The sequence below is a fragment of the Monodon monoceros genome, unplaced genomic scaffold (genome assembly GCF_005190385.1).
Source record: "Monodon monoceros isolate NGI ecotype Baffin Bay Population unplaced genomic scaffold, NGI_Narwhal_1 Super_Scaffold_12, whole genome shotgun sequence".
NCBI lineage: Eukaryota > Metazoa > Chordata > Mammalia > Artiodactyla > Monodontidae > Monodon > Monodon monoceros.
The window spans coordinates 58,041,042-58,060,079 of NW_021703768.1; the positions used below are offsets into that span (position 1 = coordinate 58,041,042).

The following is a 19,038-nucleotide window of genomic DNA, read 5'->3' on the forward strand; positions in this document are numbered from 1 at the left end:
AGTAATTTTCTTCCTCCAGTTTATTCCTGCTTGACAATGGCTTTTGTTATCTATTATCTCATAGTGCTTTGTTGTTAGTTAATCTGTATCGCATTGAGGCACAGTGACCGTGACCCCAGCAGCCAGCACAAAGCTTGACATTTGTGCTAGGCTCTTTCTCGCAGACAATAGTGGTTGATATATTTGATTTCTCCCCAAGTAGGAGGCTACGTGAAAGCTGACCAAGTACACAATGCTCTCTCAGGAAGGGCCCTATAACATCTCATCAACATAGGCAAGGCAACACTATCTTTAAAAGAAGAATCTGCAATGGCGCAGAAAGAGTGGTTTATCTTCTGAACAGGCCAAACTCTGGCTTGGTTAGGTGGATGGGCTCTTGCTTAAATACTGACATGCTGTTCCTGACTCAGCTGAGGGGGCCTCTGAGGAAGGGGCTCACTGAGACAGGGGTACATGCAATTGACTTAATTCTTGTTGACAGTCTCCTTGGAAGAGGGGCAAACACCAGGACAGCCAACTAAGAGGAAAAGGTTTTCATAACAGGCATGCATGATGGAGGAGGCGTTACCTGGCCTTGTGACCCCTGTGAGCTGGCATGGGTTCTGGAGGCCAGTGCTTCAGTCAACACCCATGTCTCCAAGGAAATCCTAGAACAAAGGAATAACAAGATAAGCTCTTTGGTATTTGTGGGTGCAAATTGCTGTCCTGGACGTTCAGGACTCCTTTTTATCCAAAAGGTAAGCAAGATAAACAGTCACATGGCATCACATATGGGCTCTGTCTTTAAGAAATGCAGGTTAATAAAGGATGTTGAGTCACAGCTAACAACTTGCTGAACAACAAGGTGAATTACAAAAGGTAAGATTAGGGTTTCAAAATTCTTTATTTTGTCACATAGGCTTAAAAGGGTACATGTTTATCTTTACCAAAAAAATCAGAGAAGGTACCAACAGGCCAGAGAGAAAGGATAAACTAGGTTCTTTCATAAGGTTCTTTGTAGACAAGATGGCAATGTGAGAGGCAAATGTTAGGATGTGGTTTGGAATATGCTGGTTCCACCAGCCAGGAGCTAATCGACCCTAGAGTAGGGGTTCTTAGCCTTGACTGTACATTAGAATCACGTGGAAATCTATTATATATCCTCATACGGCATCCTAGATTGATAAATCAGACTCTCTGGGGTGGAGGGCAGAGGGCAGGCCTCAGTATTTTCTTTTTGTTGTTGTTGTTTAGTTAGTTAATTAATTTTATTTTTGGCTGCGTTGGGTCTTCCTTGCTGCAGCTAGGCTTTTCTCTAGCTGCGGCGAGCGGGGGCTACTCTTCGTTGCAGTTCACGAGCTTCTCATTGCGGTGGCGTCTCTTGCTGAGGAGCACGGGCTCTAGGCGTGTGGGCTTCAGTAGCTGTGGCTCGCAGGCTCTAGAGCACAGGCTCAGTAGCTGTGGCGCACGGGCTTAGTTGCTCTGAGGCATGTCGGATCTTCCCGGGCCAGGGATCAAACTTGTGTCCCCTGCATTGGCAGGCGGATTCTTAACCACTGCGCCACCAGGGAAGCCCAAGCCTCAGTGTTTTCTAAACCTCTCCAGATAATTCCACCGTGGCAATTGAGAACCAGCTGCCCTTGGAATGGACCTTTCTTCCATCACTCTAAATTTCTGGGCCCTCTGGTTGCCCTCAGGACATAGGAGTTTCTGTTGTGTCAATAAGAGCACTGATGTTTTGACACAGCAGAACAAGTGGTATATGGGAAACCCAGTAATAGACATATTTGAGCCTTGAACATACTTCAATTAGTACATGACATTTTTTTAAATTGAAGCATAGTTGATTCAGAATGTTGTGTTAATTTCTGCTGTACAGCAAAGTGATTCAGTTATACATATGTATACATTCCTTATATTTTCCATTATGGTTTATTATACGATATTGAATATAGTTCCCTGTGCTGTATAGTAGGACCTTGTTGTTTATCCATTTTATATATAATACTTTGCATCTGCTAATCCCAAACTCCCACTCCACCCCTCCCCCAACCCTCTCCCCCTTGGCAAACACAAGTCTGTTCTCTATGGCCATGATTCTGTTTCTGTTTTATAGATAGGTTCATTTGTCATATTTTAGATTCCACATATAAGTGATATCATATGGTGTTTGTCTTTCTCTTTTTGACTTAACTTCACTAAGTATGATAATCTCTAGTTGCATCCATGTTGCACTCATTGTCTATATGTACCACATCTTCTTTATCCATTCATCTGAGTACATGACATTTTTAACTTGTCCTCAGGATGTATGGGATGAGGGGAGATGATTTTTAGCAGAGCCACACTCGCTCGGTATGCAGATCATTATGTAAGATCTGCAGGGCAGGGCAGGGCACTGGGTCTGTGTGGGTCTCCACTGCATCCCTGGGGCCCAGTCCAAATCAGCAGAGTATGGGCTCAATAAATGTGTGTCGAAGGATTGAATAACTGTTAGAGGAAATTTCTTGTTTCAAACATTTAACCTTTTGGAGGAGAGATGGTGAACATAAAATCAATTAAGCACCAAGAAGGTATTCAAGATACTTTCCACAAATTGATTCTGGGATATGTAATATATCCAACTATTCTCGGGGAATGTGAAGAAGGAAAATAACAGAAACATCTACAAGTTTAAGATACTTCCCAGGTTCATAAACTAACATGAGTGAATCTGAATGAACAATTTCACTGAATTTATGAATAAAAAATAAAACGTGGGGCAAATGTATCATAGTGGTCTGTACTCCATTTCACAGAGAGGAAAATTCAGCAGACAGTGAGTTTGGGAGGGTCTGTTCTCAGTGTAATAATTACGTATCCAATCGTAGTTTCAATCCCACAGAGCATAAAATCACCAATAATAATTTCATGCTTCCCATCACTGACATGATAATAATGCAGGTGGATCGCGTTTTTGTGCACCAGCTCCTATTACACAGCTCAGAAAAGGCTTTACTGTCTGAAGAGGAAAATCTACACAGCAGACCGTAAACCTTTGAAGTTTACTTTAATCAAAAAACATTTACACAGATATCTGTGGGCTGTACCCCTTTTCTTAAATGGTTGCATCTCCTGTCTAAACACACACCTAAAAAAGTTTCAATCATGTTACAGTCCTTTTTCATATCTTTATTGTTATTTTAAAACCAATCTATACGTATTGTAAAAATTTCTAAGCAACAAAAAAATGTGAAAACTTACTATTGCCATCCCGAGTTTTATCAAGAGTATCCACTACAAAGGAGTAAGGTGGTGAACTTTTGAAGCTCTTATTAGGTATGTAAATCTGAGAAGGACTGTCAGAAAAAAATCTGAATATTAAAGAGAAAGGACACTTACTTTAAGGATTTTATAATAGCCAGAGTTTTTCCTGCCTTTCATTCTATTTTTTTTCTCTTTACAACTATCAGATTTGTAAACATTTTATCTATCACACAGGAAACCACCTAACAGAAGTGCATTCAATGCCACCTACTGGAAATATAAATATTCAATGATATAACTTGCATGAAACGTAAATATATAGTGTATTAATATACAACCAGTTTGTTCTAACAAAAGAATTTAAAGTTTTAACTTTAGGTATGGATAAAGAGACAGGAAATGGTAATGAAATCATAGTGTTTTCTAAAATCAGTAGGCTAACTGGATTTTAGAGAAAATGCAAAGCTATAAACCTTAAAAATCTTTATAGTTTAGTGATTAACATCCTCCATTACATCTTCCATAAAAACAAACATTTTCTTCAAGCTATTGGCAATATTTTTTGAAAGTTCAAGAATATTAAAATGATTAACCTTTTTCATTGAGCTCTCTGGTTCACAGCTTCTTTCACCATGGAAAAAGTGAAAGTGAAAGTGAAAATGAATTACATGGTCTAGTCTGGAGGAGAATGTGAGAGAGGCGTTGTCACCAACACTAGGAGGCTTATATTAGTCTACCTGTCAGCTGATGACAGAAGAGCCATTACAAAGGTGATTACCTTACTCCCAGGCTGGCTTTCACTGAAGTACTAAAAAGGGTCATGGCCACACATCCTTTTTCAATGTCATGTGAGATGAAGGCCACCCAAGGATTACCTAGAGAAATGTAATTTGATTCACCATTTACTATTTATTCAAGGTCCCAGACTTAGTGAAGTTACATGTTAATTTGGATATTTCTGTCTGGTAGAGAAGCAAATAATTTCTGTCTTGTGTAAAAAATCACCCAAATGATAATTTCTGTCCCTGTTGGACAACAGTCAGATTTGTCTATAACCCAGCACTCTTATCTTAACATTGCTAAAAATGCTCAGCTTCTCAAATGCTCTTAGAGCCAGTTTTCATATCTTACTGGTTTCCTCATTGAAACGGAGCAGGACACTATGGTCCTTCCCCCCGCCCCCGCCCCCCCCCCCCCCGCCCCTGCCGCCTCGTGTCCACAGCCTGCCTTTTGTCTGTGAAAAAACTTTAGCCAAAGAATAAGTTTAATCAGAGAAGTGAGAAAATGCAGAAACAAAGGAAAACAGTCAAAGGAGACCAATAATATGTATAGCTGATTCACTTTGTTATAAAGCAGAAACTAACACACCATTGTAAAGCAATTATACTCCAATAAAGATGTTAAAAAAAAAAAAGGAGACCAATAATAATAGTTTAGTCATTAAGCATCATAGTCAAGGACTTTAGTTCCTCCTCAAGGGCAATATAGATAGTATTCTGAGCCATATCCTGTGAGCTGTCTTATAGAGACTGAAACCCCCATCAGGTGGAAGAAATTAACTACATGATGACCAGACTGTAGCCATGACATAAGCTGCCACAATTCCAAGAACTGGCCTCAAGAAAATGGGAACAAACCGACCCTGGAACTGAAGATTAATTGTACTTAAGATGACGCTGGTCAGACCACCGATGACCAATTTCAAGATGCCTGTCAGAGCTGTCGGTGCTGTTTCTGCATGTAGCCCCCTCCCTCCTTCCATCTATAAAAGCTCTTGCTCCCTGGTTGTAGGTGGTGGGATTCGGCCTTTGGACAGGAGTCTGCACCCCCCACCCCCCACCCCGGATGCCGACATCCAAAATAAAGCACACTTTCCTTTCCACCAACCTTGCCTCTTTATTGAGCAGTGAGCAGTTGGACCCCACTTTCGGTTACATCATCGGTTAATAAATTGAATTAAATCTTTGTCATGTGTTCATTTTATTCGCATGAGTCATGTAACCTTTAGAAAATTATATTTGATCAGTTTTGAAGGTCATCCACTGAGATGTTTGAGGGGATTAACCCAACGGAGACAAATTAAATCTATTTGCTTGCACATCTTTTCTTGGCTTCTGAAGTGAATCCTGGGTGGCAACAGAACTTTAAATTTTCTGACTCTCTAGTTCTTTTTTTCTTTTTCTGCTGATATTACGTATTTTTTTTTATGTCTGGCTTGTACACCTTCAGTAAGTTAGTCTGAATTGGTGTCAGCAATGATTGGGGATTTGCTCTTATGGTCTGACTATTTGGTGATCTCTGATGGGTGTATAATGAAGACCTGTTCTCTGTTGGGTGGAAGATGACAGAGAATCCACTTAGTAGTCTTCTTTCTTTTTTGTTTTTGCTCTTTTTAAAAAAATCTATTTTTCTATTTGCAACCTTAAATCAATTAAGAACTACGTGCTCACTGGAAGAAAAATAACTCTAAGCTTTTGTTTCTGGTTCACTTCTGATTTGTAGCTAATAGACAAAGCTAGACGCTCTCCCTCTGTTTGTGTGTCTGCATGTCTATAATTAAGAAAGACCTTTACCTCTTGTTGTGTAAGAGAAATATCTTCCTAACACTGGAGGGTATTAAAAAACTAGATTGGTTTACAAAGATAGTCACTTACATGAATCAAATATTCCCTCAAATCCCAGAAGATAAAGAAACTGAATCTCCTCTGGTATTTAGTGTGCTAGAGTATTAAGAAAAATATTTTTCTTACAGAAATCATTAGCTAGGAAACATTTTATGAATTCAAGTTCACATAAGGATAGTCCATTTCCAGCATCACCTGGAAACTTGTTAGAAATTAAAATTCTTGAGTCCCAATCCAGACTGACTGAATCAGAAACTCTGTAGGTGGGACTCAGCAATCAATATTTTCAATAAGCCCTCAGATCATTCTGATATACACTAAAATTTGAGAACCACTAATCTGGGGAAAACTACTTAGTTCAACTCTCTGCTTACTATTGACTAAAAGTACCGGATTTAGTGAAGTCACGTGTTAGTTTGTAGATTTCTATACTATAGAGATGCCAGTAATTTCTGTCCAGTGGAAAAGATAGCCTCAAAGGTTACGGTTTATGGCCTTGTTGGATGTCCATCAGATTTGTGTCTAACTCAGCAAGCTTATATTAACATTGCCTAAAATATCTAGCTCTTGGAATTAGTTTTAACATCTAACTGGTTTCCTTACCAATTAGTTGAATAAAATCTTTGACAGGTGTTCAATTTATATTTACATAGAATAATGTTTTTAAACTTTTTGAAAATTATTGTTAGTGTATTTCACTCTGTGGCAGTAATGAGCCCTAGTACTGTACTAGGCAGTGAATGCCTTGACAGCACGACTGTGTCTATTTTTGCTCAGTATTTTATCCTCACATCAAGCACAGTGTCTGGTACATAAGCTCTAAATAAGTTTTTGTGCAATCAATTAACACTACCTAAAAGGTATTTGATTTTTTTAAAAATAAATTTATTTTTGGCTGCGTTGGGTCTTCGCTGCTGCGCATGGGCTTTCTCTAGTTGTGGCGAGCAGGGGCTACTCTCCTGTTGTGGTGCGAGGGCTTCTCATTGCGGTGGCTTCTCTTGTTGCGGAGCACGGGCTCTAGGTGCGCGGGCTTCAGTAGTCGTGGCACATGGGCTTAGCTGCTCCACGGCATGTGGGATCTTCCCAGACCAGGGCTCAAACCCGTTTCCCCTGCATTGGCAGGTGGATTCTTTTAACTACTGCACCACTAGGGAAGTCCAAGGTACTTAATTTTTAAAAGAGGAATTTCAGAACTGGCCCATAAGTATCATTCCTGTTGTTTTAATTAACTGTGTCTATTTCTTAAGGGATTTTTCTGGGGTTTGTTATCAGGGACCCCGAGGCTAAAAGGTGATAGAATAGGAAAGGGGAATTTTGTTCAAGATATTCTCTGAGATCTGTTGGCTGTCGACCTGAGTCCGATTAGGAGTGGTTATTTTAGAGTCAATCCCAGCATAGGTTGTTTGGTTGCTGTTCAGTTGCGGAGAGCACTTGCAAACAATACTGAGTGATGTGCCCAAAGGGATCATTGGATTTTGTTACTTTATAATATGAACAGGAAGTAACAAACACTTCATGGATAATGTGCCATCAATAAGAAAAGGAACCAAATGGACGGGTGAATGGTTTTAGGTAAAATCAATTTAAAGCATATGCCTGACAAGGGGGGAAGCATTAGTACTATTTTCACGTATGATTTAGCTTGCCTTTGGAGTGAACATCTATCATTTTTTTCTCCCTGTCGTTTTCCTTTAGGCCTCCTGCTTTCCAGGTGGTCTGGGGGCAATGGTGGGTTGTTAACCAGTCATCCCCTTCTCCCCTCAACTCCATACAGTGGTGCATTTATATCCCATGCTAAATAGATTTCTGCCTCCTGGAAAATTTAATCCCGAGCAGAATGATAAACAAGGGGATTTAAGCATTACCAAAGCGGCATCCAAAATGACTGGCCATGACTTCCTGATTGAGATCCCTGGCCTAGTTTCATCCCTTTGGTATTGCCTGCTTCTTCAGCTTTTCCTTCCATTCTGTGTCTTTCCATTAATTCCTTTTTGCTTAAATTAGCTAGATCAAGTTTATGTGGCTTACAACCCAACTGTCATAACTGCCATCACACCTATCTTCCAGATGAAGTGATTTAACCCAAGTCCCACGCTCAGTGGTCATGTCAACTTCTAGCTCGTGGCTCTCTTCCAGATGTTGGTGTAGCACGAGTTTATAATGCTCCTTTAGTGGAATTTAGTGGAAAGAGCATCTGACTTTTATTGAAGAAATGAGTTCTCTTTCACAGAGGGCTTTTCCTACTGAAAACTTACTCACAAGGTTAAAATATTCTCAATATACTTCTAGAAATGACAATCAATAAGTCTTTGTTGACTAATTAACATTCGGTTTATTTTAATTATATTGTTTGATCTAATGGAGTATCCTGGCAGGACAGAAGGGTTAAACTAAAAATCCCAAAGAGATACCTTAATAATCTTACGCAATGTAAAAAGAACAACCTGCATGCAAACTAACAGAAGAAAAGTACTTTATTCATTTATAATACCATTTTGTAAACAACCACACTGTGCATTTTTAAATTCAATAATAACAAATTTTTTTCCTATGGATTTATAGCAAACTCTATATAAAGTCAATGAGTTAATACAAGAGTGAAGATGAATAGGGCAGAATAATTTCCAAAAATGTTAAATTACAGCACTTGATATAAACACAGATAACTATCTGTACCATAAAAATTTACATGCCACAAAACACTCATTTATAATTTTAAATATGCGGTAAAACACATTTATAAAAAAGCATCAACATTAATTTTATTATAAACCAGTGAATTACTCAGAGGAATATTTATTAAAACTTACTAAAAATCAGTCAATATTGCAACTGAGGTAAAAATTCATAAGTAAACAAAACTATCATTTATAAGGGCCAAAAGTAAACGGAAGGGCAGACAACACTTTCTGATGACTATGTCTACTCCTTGATGTTCTGAAGCAGTTTCAGTAAATGTGACTCAATAACCTGTTGAACTAGAACACACATGTGATCAAGACAACAGCATGTTGATTACAAAATTTTTAAAAACTATCAAATTCAACTTAACATCACCAACATTTTCCTAAAATAATTTCTAATTAGGGTATAATCATAGTCTGAGGGCAATAAGATTACAGTGCAATACTTCAAACTTAGTCTGTCACTGACTTTAGTAATTGTCCAAGTTACTGGGTTTTCTGTTCTTGGTTTCTAAATTTTGAAACTGAAGGAGAGTCCAGAATACAAGGTTGTTCTAAGGAACAGAGAAAGGGCAACTATAAAGCATTTTATAAATAGTTTGCTATGAAATGTTAAACACATCTTGTAAATAGGTGTACACGTATCCTCCAGCAACTAATTATTTGGGATGGTGAAAAGTAATAGTAACAAACTCATTTCTAGACTTTGTAGGAATCTATTGATTTTGCCCACAGTTGAAAGTATATGTCAGGAGTTAGGATAACATGCATGTTCTATAACTGCAAGTGATGAGAATAGTTTGGACCACTGGTTTGTATTATTATATAACTTTACTAAAATGAAACCTGAGAGTTCTAAACCACTTACCACTTCTATAGCCCAAGGCTACAGCTAGATCCATAGAATTGTATCCAGAGTCGGTTTCAATTGTTGGGTCAGCTCCATTTTCTATACCAAAACAGAAAAATCTACATAAATAAAACGAAAATATGGATATGTTTGTCTATCACTGGCTCATGCGCAATTAGCGGGACAGATTTTCTGCAAATTTGGAAGGTATTTTCAGGATGGTCTGACAAAGTACAGAGTACACAGAGGGCATAGAATTCACTCTGGTGGGTCGGAGGGAAGACACTTCAAACATACAGGCATCCTCTAGAGCAACTGAAACTAATACACCACTACAGACAGCACTCAGGCTTAAAGACACTGTGGACAGAGAAAAGAGCCGAGGATTCACATGTGATCCCTAAAAGGAAGCAATAAGGACAGATACTGCGATTGCAGGCGTGCTGTGTGATGGAGCTACGGCTTACATGGGAACCTTAGGGCAGCAGGTGCGCCAGGGGTGAATAACGTATTTAATAATAGTTCAGGATTCTCTTGAGGCTAGCTTGTAAAAAATAATGTCTTCATGTGGCGTTTTCTAAATATTTCCACTTTTGTCTGCTTACCTAAGAGCATTTTTACACATTTCACATGATTTCCATGTACAGCGTAAAGCAAAGGCGTCCCTCCATTCTGCAAAAGGAAAGGTGATTTAGTTTTTCAAGGTGAGCAAGATTCAAATAATTTAATGCTCCTGTGAATTGGGCATGTAAAAGTAGTTTAAGGTAATTTTAATATTTTGTGAAGAATACTTAATCAGAACTAATAATTGAGTTTAGGACATTAACTTTTTCTCCCAGCTGTTTAATTAACTAAGGTAATTAATTATTCTTCCAAGGGTTTAATAAAGCTTATTGTGTCTCCCCAAACCAAATAAATCCTAGAGTTTGTTCCAGTAATTTAAAAATCAGTATTACAGACTCACCCAGTCATATTCATTTACATCAACTCCACAATCCAGCAGCATTTTGACAATATCTGTGTAGCCCTTACTACAGGCTAATGACAGTGCACTTTCTCGACCTTTTCCTAAAAGCTGGGGATCAGCACCCTGCAGTGGGAAATGGAGATAAAAGACTTTTCAGTTTATGAAAACAAGAATATTGTTACTTCTGTCAATAATAATTACAGTTCAACACTTAGGTCAGGTAATGTTCTGGGGTTAATAAAGAAAGAACACAAACTTCTACTCCTGGGCGCTCTGTTATCAAGGTTGTCTGGAGGCCTGCCTTCCTCCCTCTACCTCAATCCTAACTATCTTGTCACTTTGGAGTCAAATTGTATCTTCTCCAAGAAGCTTCTCCTACAGGGCTGACAGGACTTTTGTTCCCATCGTGCTTAGCGGGGCTGGGCACTCACTTCTCTCTCCAGCTTCATGGACGACTACACTTGCCTGCTCAACCAGATGCAAGCTCCACAAGAATATGAAGAGCATGTAAACATTTTTTGGATCCTCTACCATTACGTCTAGCTGGCTGGAGATGTAAAAACTTTACTAAATACTTAACTGAACTTAAGTAACTGTACATATACATTTTCTGAGGCATTTTCCTTACATTCTGAAGTAGAAACTCTACCACAGCTATTTGCCCGTGTGCTGCAGCCCACATCAGAGGAGTAAATCCTTCGTCGTCCGTGTGATTGATAACATTTTCTATTTAAAAGAAAAGCAATTTTTGTGATCTAATTTAACAACCACATATTAATATCTCTATGAAAATACTGGCATTCTAAAAAGGTGACTATATTACCCAATGAGGTTCACGTTTGTGCTGACTTGTGTTCACTGAAGTGCTGTGTGTGTTTGCAATTTCCAGTCTCAATGCATTCAACTGTGCCTCAATGTACGTAGCTGAGTTCAAATAGCACATTATTTAAAGTATAAACTACCAGACACAACATAATGCTAGGTACAGGGCAGTCCACAGAACACTGGACACAGAATCAGGAGACCAGAGTTTGAATCCTGACTGTCACTTTCTAGCAGTGTGATTCTGGGCATGTCATTTAATTCCTCTAATATCCAGAATAATACCTTGCTTATCTCAGTAGTTAGCTGGGAGGATCACAATAAAAATGAGGTTATACGATAGCCCTTAGCATTACATAAATACATATTATAAAAAGCCCCAAATTAGTAAAGCTATTTTTACTCTCTAGCCAATACTGCTGCCTTTGAGTCTCTTAAAATTTTTGGTGGTTTGCTAACATAATATAATATGAATGAAGACTGAATAATCTGAAACACAATTCTATGCAATTCTACCTCAAAACCCATTTTGTTCCCTAGATTCAGTCTACCAGGTATAAAGTCCACAGTTTTTTCCCTAAATTTATTTAGTAGATTGAGAATAAAACCTTCAAATGTTTATAAACAAATAGGAATATAATGATGAAGTCTTTCTTATAAAAGAATGACATGATTAAAAAAAAGCCACTCTTTAATCATATGCCCTGCATTCAATTGATAATGTTGGGACAATTGGCTAACTTTTTGAAAAATGAAAATAAAAGTTAAGCTCCACCTTTACCTCATTACACCAAAACATATTCCACATGGGTCAAAGATTGAAATGTAAACAAGAAACCACAGAAGTTCTAGAATAAGGTATGAGTGAACTTATTTATAATCTTGGAATAGGAAATCTTTTCTAAGCAAGATATAAAACTCAGAAGTCACAAAGAAAAAAATAAATTTACCACTTAAAAATGTTAAGCCTGTGTTTGAAAACATCATAAAGTCAAAGGAAAAATGGCAAACTGGGAAAAAACTAGATTCAACATAAACAAAAAGTGAACTTCTTTAATTTAGGTAAGAGTTCATATAAATCAATATAAAACAGGCAGTTAACACAAAAAGAAATTCAAATAGATCATAATTTTAAAAAGGCAAACAAAACCAGTATGAAATACCATTTTTCACCCATAAGATTAGCAAAGATTAAAGTCTGATAATATTCTGTGTCAGTGAGGGTATGGGGAAGTAGAAACACTAACTCTGGTGTGAGGACAGGGCAAACATCTGGCAATGTATATAAAAATAAAAATTCATATATCTTTTGACCCAGCAAATATACTTGTAGGAATTTACCCTATGGATATACTTTAAAAGAATGCCAACAATATTGTTATTTAATAGAAATAAACTGGAATCAACTACCATCAGGGGAACTAGTTAAAAATAAAAAACATAGTATATGCATGTGCAATACAATGCAAAATCACAGACCTATTAAAAAGAATGAAATAGATCTTTATGTGCTTATATGGAAAGATCTCAAAATTTAAGTGAAAAAAGTAAAGTGCAATGCAGTGTGTATATTTTCCCTCTTGTGTAAATAAAAAAAAGCACATATATACTATACTCTCACATATTGCCCCAAGTATAAATATTTTCCAGAAAAGTCTTCTGAAAATATAAGAAACTTATAATGTTTGCTTCTGCAGAAAAGGCGAGGGTGGTAAGGGAAGCTTTAACTTCTATACCTTATATCACTATTTTTTTTTAAAGTATCTATTGGGTTATCTGCCTGGTGAGGTTATGCAATTATTTTTTTTTTGTCTTTATACTTTCTTGTATAAAAAGAAAACAATAACAAATCTGATAAATCCTATTAAATTTGTTTTAAATACATCTAAAAAAATAGGCTAGTACCTTGTTCAATACGAGCAGCCAGGTAGAGCATCTCTCCCTGAGCAGCCAACTGGTGAACAGACAAAGCTGAAACAATACCATAAAAAGTTTCATGTATATCTGTAGGTACACTTTCATCATCTCATTGTTCATGCCTGTGTAGCAATTTTCCTTTCCAAAACACGAACTATCATTTTATTGTCTAAAAAAATCTAACTTAAAATATAGCCTAACATTTGCAGATGTCAGAATTACCTTAAATATCTAAGAGTCTGAGAATTGACTCATATATGTTTAAGGTAATTCTGACATCTGCAAAGTGTTATTATCAGTGAATGTGCAAATTGTTTGATTATTAACAATGCAAATTGTTACTGATCTTATGAATTAAAGAAATGGTTTAGGTACTTAATTTTTAACATGGTATCTCTTTATCCAAACTTATAAGGAAGTTGGGTCTAAAAGACTCTTGTTTTTTAATTGACTGTATTATTTAAGTCCCAAATATCATTATTTCAAGAGGCCATGGGTATTTCTTAACTTTTGGAGGACTAAGATAGTAAATTAAAAACTAGCTGACAGGAAATTCTTGAGTACAGACCTATTTGTGGCTAATTAGCTGTGTGACCCTGGAGACCTGATTAAACATTTTTGTCTAACATGAAGTATGTGAACCACATGATCCCTAGTTTTTTTTTCCTAAAATTCTATGGTTGGGGAATTCTCTGGTGGTCCAGTGGTTAGGACTCGGCGCTTTCACTGTGGGGCCCCAGGGTTCAGTCCCTGGTCAGGGAACTAGGATCCCATTAAGACTCTCGGCGTGGCCAAAAAAAAAAAAAAAAAATTCTATGGTTGGAATATTTTAAGACAATCTCTTTATTTTAAAACAAAGCCAAACAGGTACTGTTCTATGACAGTTCATCTTAAAAATCAGTATCACTTGATCCTTGATTTAGGATGATATGACTGGGTGGCCTTAATACAGAAAGGAAAGCAATTGGGAGGCATATGCAAATTTACATAAATAAAACAGAAATGGCTCTTAGGTAGAGTTAGAGTCATGAACTCGTTCTGGCTTACCTACTACAGCATACAATTCAAAATCAGGAGGGACACAGTGTTTCCAAAGTAAAAACATATATTTCACCATGCTTTAGAATACAGATGCATTTATGTTATATTCTCAAATATAATTCCTAACATCAAATTGCTAACTGGTTTCCTCTCATTAAGAAACCCGTACTATATAGAATATTTTCTAGTTTACAGAGAAAACCCTTCATTTTATTTCTTCTAGAATAATTCTACATTAAAAAATTGTAAATTCAAAGTTTTTAAAGAGGTGATTTCATATTCATATTATATTCAAATTCGAAATTATAGTAGACATCGCTCAGCTTTTACTACAAATCATTTGTTGATCAGTGATCTAGTTTATAAAATGCACTCCAAGAACACAAAAACACAATGTCTTGCTTTGCACAAAGTTCAGAATAACTCATTGTTTTTATAGTAAAATTATGAAGGTTTTAAGAATATTTCAATCTGTATTTGTTCTCAACAGAGAAACATAAAACATGAAATATTTGAATATGCAATAATATGTGAGTTTTAAATTACTAAAACTATCAGGACATCACTTAAGCTTTCCAAAACAGAATATGCATTTAATGAAAATAATGTTTCAAAGCCAAACTCTTGAAATCATTACATTAGTAATAACAATATTCTAATACATCAGTGGGAAATACTTACAATTTGCTAACAGAGGTGTGGTTGAGACCTCATTTCCTCTGTGTTTGTTGGTTAAAGTAGTTGACTGTTTTATGGGTGAGAAGTGCTTTGTTGTAGAGGGAGTGTAGACATGCCTTACTTGAATTCCCGGAGAAGGAGATGTATGGATACTGCATTCAGCTAAGTAAAATTAATTTAAACACATTAAAACAATATTTTAATAACAAAGCATTTCAAAGTTCTATGTCAATGTTTACATTAAAAAAGAAATACAAGATGTATAATATCTTTAACTGGTTCTCAAGTGATACTATTTTTTTGCCATAAAAAATCTGTACTAGTGGGCTTCCCTGGAGGCGCAGTGGTTGAGAGTCCGCCTGCCAATGCAGGGGACGCGGGTTCGTGCCCCGGTCTGGGAAGATCCCACATGCCGCGGAGTGGCTAGGCCCGTGAGCCAGGGCCGCTGAGCCTGTGTGTCCGGAGCCTGTGCTCCGCAACGGGGAGAGGCCACAACAGTGAGAGGCCCACGTACCACAAAAAAAAAAAAAAAAAAAAAAAAAAATCTGTACTAGTAAAAGTTCCAGAAAAAAAAATCAATATTAATCTTGAGCAATTTTATCCAGAGATTAGTTTTTTTTATTCGATAGATTGTTATAAAAGTAAATCTACAATATGATGACAGATTTCACTGTATTAAAGCATTGGAAGCTAATGCCAATCACATATTCATGGAGTTAATTCATTTACAAAAGGCACAAAATTTTTTTCTCCTATAATTTTAAAAGGTACAATAATAAACTTTATTAGAGAATTTGTAAATAAACAAAGGTCAAGGAAGTAAAAATCAACATGTACTTATGGACATTATATAACATGAAATTATTTAATTTTGGTTTCTATGAGATTCTAGAAAATCATAATTAAAGATGACTTCCAAACTCTTCGCAAACTCAAAATCTCATGATCAGAAAGGGAAAAAAATAAAAAATAAATAAACAAAAACAAAACAAATGCAGATATTTATACCATAACTTTCAACCTTTAAATAGGACAGATGCCACCTCCAGGTCAGAGTTAACTTGATCTTGAATATTTTTACTATCTTCTTCATTTAAGGACTTCACAAACCGAGAACAGACATTCATATCAAATCTGTTAGGCAGTATGAATTTCATCCCCATGGAAACACCCTGAGCTGATCCTTCTTCTGCATTTGAGTCCAGCTGATGTTCTATTTTAATGTCTGGCATGCCAGTTAGACTGTAACTGCTGGGGCACTCTTCTACTATCAGCTGGGCTCCAATATCCAAATTTGCTGATGTAGCCATGATTTCAACTGTAGTTTCAATAATTAAAACATTTCTTCATGATTTCCCCTTGGTTTTATAAGAATGGCATACAGTGTATTCTTCAAATTTGGGTATTAAAACATCTGAAAGAAAAAAGTTAAAAGTATTATATCAACTTAATGTATACAAAATAATCATTTTCAATCACGTATGCAAACAGTGCTCTTATTAGCACCTATACATAATAGAAAGAATACAATCTCCAGAGGTAGAAAAACCTGGGTCTGAATCCAAGCTTCACCATTTATTAGCTGTGTGAATCTGTACAAGCTCCTCAACCTCTCTAAGCCTCAGTCTCACTTGTAAAATGGGTATACACCAGTAACCTCACAGGACCCTGGCAAAGACCAAATGAAATACAGTAACATTCTCACCGCCATCACTAGGTCCCAACAAATTTTACTTATCCTTTTCTCCCCTTTCCTATTCCTGAATATTGCCAAATGGATTTTTTAAAAATCAGGCTAACAACAAAAATAAACTTTCATGTAAAAACTTTAACCTCTAATCTGAGGTTTATTTTTTAACATGCTGTTAAAATTTGAATTTAAGAAAAGATAGAACTCATGTTGTACCCAAGTCTATCAGCATCTACAATATCCATGATTCCTGGATAGTGAAAGGCTTTACAAAGTTTTGGTTATGATGAACGGAAAACATACTTATTAATCAGTTTTTGTTCAAATCAAGTGTTAGCAACTTAATACAGGTTTTTATGAAAAATAAAGTGTACAGATTATGGACTGGCTTCCTTTGCTTTAGCATCTCTAGGACATTATAATCTAAGTATAATTTTTGGTCCCAATTTTTGTAATAAGTATTAAGAAATTAGAATTATTCATTTTTTTCCAAATATAGATTGTCAAGACATGAACTCAATAAACGCGAACTCTCAAAACAGAGGTTAGAAGCACACCTGTTACTGAATCATTTACTATTGTTTTAAAATGAGTTTTCAGTAAGGTAATCACTGGCACTTTCCTATGGACCTTAATAAAATTTCAAGAGAAATTTCATTATTGTACCTAAAATTGCTTCTAAAAAAAGGAAGAACTCCAAGGCATATAATTGTCTTACACATATAGTCACTGAGACAAGAGGAAAATTAATAGCATCCAGTTAATTTTTTCATGTTAGGGCTTACTGCCTCAGAAATTTTGAGGGTGCAGGGTGTTTTAAAATTGTAATTAATTGGAACTAACAGAGAAAAGTGCATTAGGACCACAGTGGAGCAAAGGTTGGCAAATCATACATTTATAGGTAATCACTTTTACAGTTTTAAAACATCTTCCAAGATTGATCTTTATAACAATTCTTTGAGTAGTCAGGGCAGGTAATCATTATGTTCACTACAGAGAAGAGAAAAGAGGAGCTCACGACTCCATCACCCTGTTCGTTAAAAGAAAAAGCAGCACTAAACTAATCCAAAACTTCCAAGGTAGAAAGAGTTGAAGAAATAATAAACGCTAATAATAATGTTAACAAGTAACAAAGTCAACACACTTCAGCAAACGGTAAGAAGGAGACTAAAACAGAAAATGAGTTGTGATTCAAATGGAGGTGGAGGGGCAATGCAGAGGTCTTTAAAAGTATATTACAAGATATGAACTGTGTTTCCTGAGGGAAGAGCCATCTCACACAGACTCCTACCCAGAGTTGGGCGAAGTGCAACTCCCCTGACCTCACTCAGCACCCGCATATATCTTTATTTTAGCATTTATCACTCTCTTGAAAATTTCCATTTAAACTCCTAATAAATTGACAACTCCTCTAGGATGGGGGGGGCACTCTTACTAATTTCTGCACACAAACAGTGCTTGGTTCTATCACGTACTCCATAAATATTTTCTGATCTGAACCTTAACAAAGCTTCGTATTCTTTTCTACCCTGAAATGAGCCTGCAAGATGCTCAACAAACATCTGCTGATTAGACCTGGCTTTCCGTTCCCAACATCACTACCAACTAGCTGTGCAACCCTGGACAGAGAAATCATACACGTTTCCTAAGACTCATTTTATTCAGACAAGATGAAGATGGTTGAAATAGGTATCTCTAATATTCTGTCCAATTCTAAACATCTTCCATGTTACAAATCAGGGTTTAGAAATGGAATTACCAGTCTTTGAGGGAAGAAGAGCAAATGTACTTGGGGGAGGAGGGAGTGGAAACAGAACGCTTATCTTGGCACCACTCCAGAAAGAAGAAGCAACACTGACTGGTTAAGCCATAATTTTGAAGTATAAGAGAGGAAGGGGGGAAAAAAAAGATGATCGAGAAGAGGAGGCGGTGAGAAAAAGAGGTAAGACCAAGGAGAGCTAGGATCACCTCAATCTGTCAGAGCCCAGGGATAAGGGGAGAGAGACCCTAACAAATAAAACGGGTAACTGGGTTAATCCACAGTGGGTGCTAGTAACAGGAGCCCCCCGGTTCTTCCTCATCCTGGAGTTGTTCTACAAGTACAGGAAGGTGCTATGAAAATGAATGATGCCTCACAGGCCACAGGTGTCCCGGCGTCCCAGGACAGGAACCCGCTGGAGGGGAGACTGTTGCAGGGAGGGAAGTCCGCTCTGTCGCCTCCCGCCAACTCTGCCCGAAAAATTCCAGCGCGGCTCGGGTAGGGAGGGCGGAAACTCTGGCTCAACCGCAGCGGGCTGGTCCCGGGGATAGGGGCCGGAGGCCGACCGTGTGGGAGCGAAAGGCCTGGCGACCGCCTTCGACAGCCCACAGCGAGTCGGGCCTTTCCATCTGGGCCAGAGTCACTGCAGGGCCCCACCCCCCGGCTTGTTTTGACCGCGACGTCACTTCCGATTTATTCTTTCGGTTTCCGGCCAAAAAACGTGCCGCACCGGTGAAGCTGTTGCAGGGAGGGACTTCCAGGTATTTTCCCGCCGCTGCTA

The 19,038-nt window shown here is 37.4% G+C and overlaps 1 protein-coding gene across 2 annotated transcripts; it reads right to left on the reverse strand.

Annotated features, from left to right (window-relative positions):
- Window positions 1–583: 583 nt before the first annotated feature.
- Window positions 584–18,998, reverse strand: ANKRA2 (ankyrin repeat family A member 2). 2 transcript variants are annotated; one of them, XM_029215765.1, is made up of 9 exons: window positions 18,635–18,901; window positions 15,830–16,222; window positions 14,812–14,970; window positions 13,078–13,143; window positions 10,979–11,076; window positions 10,348–10,473; window positions 9,989–10,055; window positions 9,402–9,482; window positions 584–647 (listed from the first exon to the last, which is right to left on the reverse strand). In XM_029215765.1, exons 2-9 carry the CDS (start codon window positions 16,116–16,118, stop codon window positions 622–624), a joined length of 912 nt encoding a protein of 303 aa, XP_029071598.1. In that variant the 5' UTR covers window positions 16,119–16,222; window positions 18,635–18,901; the 3' UTR covers window positions 584–621. The 2 variants fall into 2 exon arrangements, with proteins under 2 accessions (XP_029071598.1, XP_029071596.1); XM_029215763.1 differs by lacking the exon at window positions 584–647 and adding an exon at window positions 8,306–8,827 and having other exon boundaries at window positions 18,635–18,998.
- Between the last annotated feature and the right edge of the window lie 40 nt (window positions 18,999–19,038).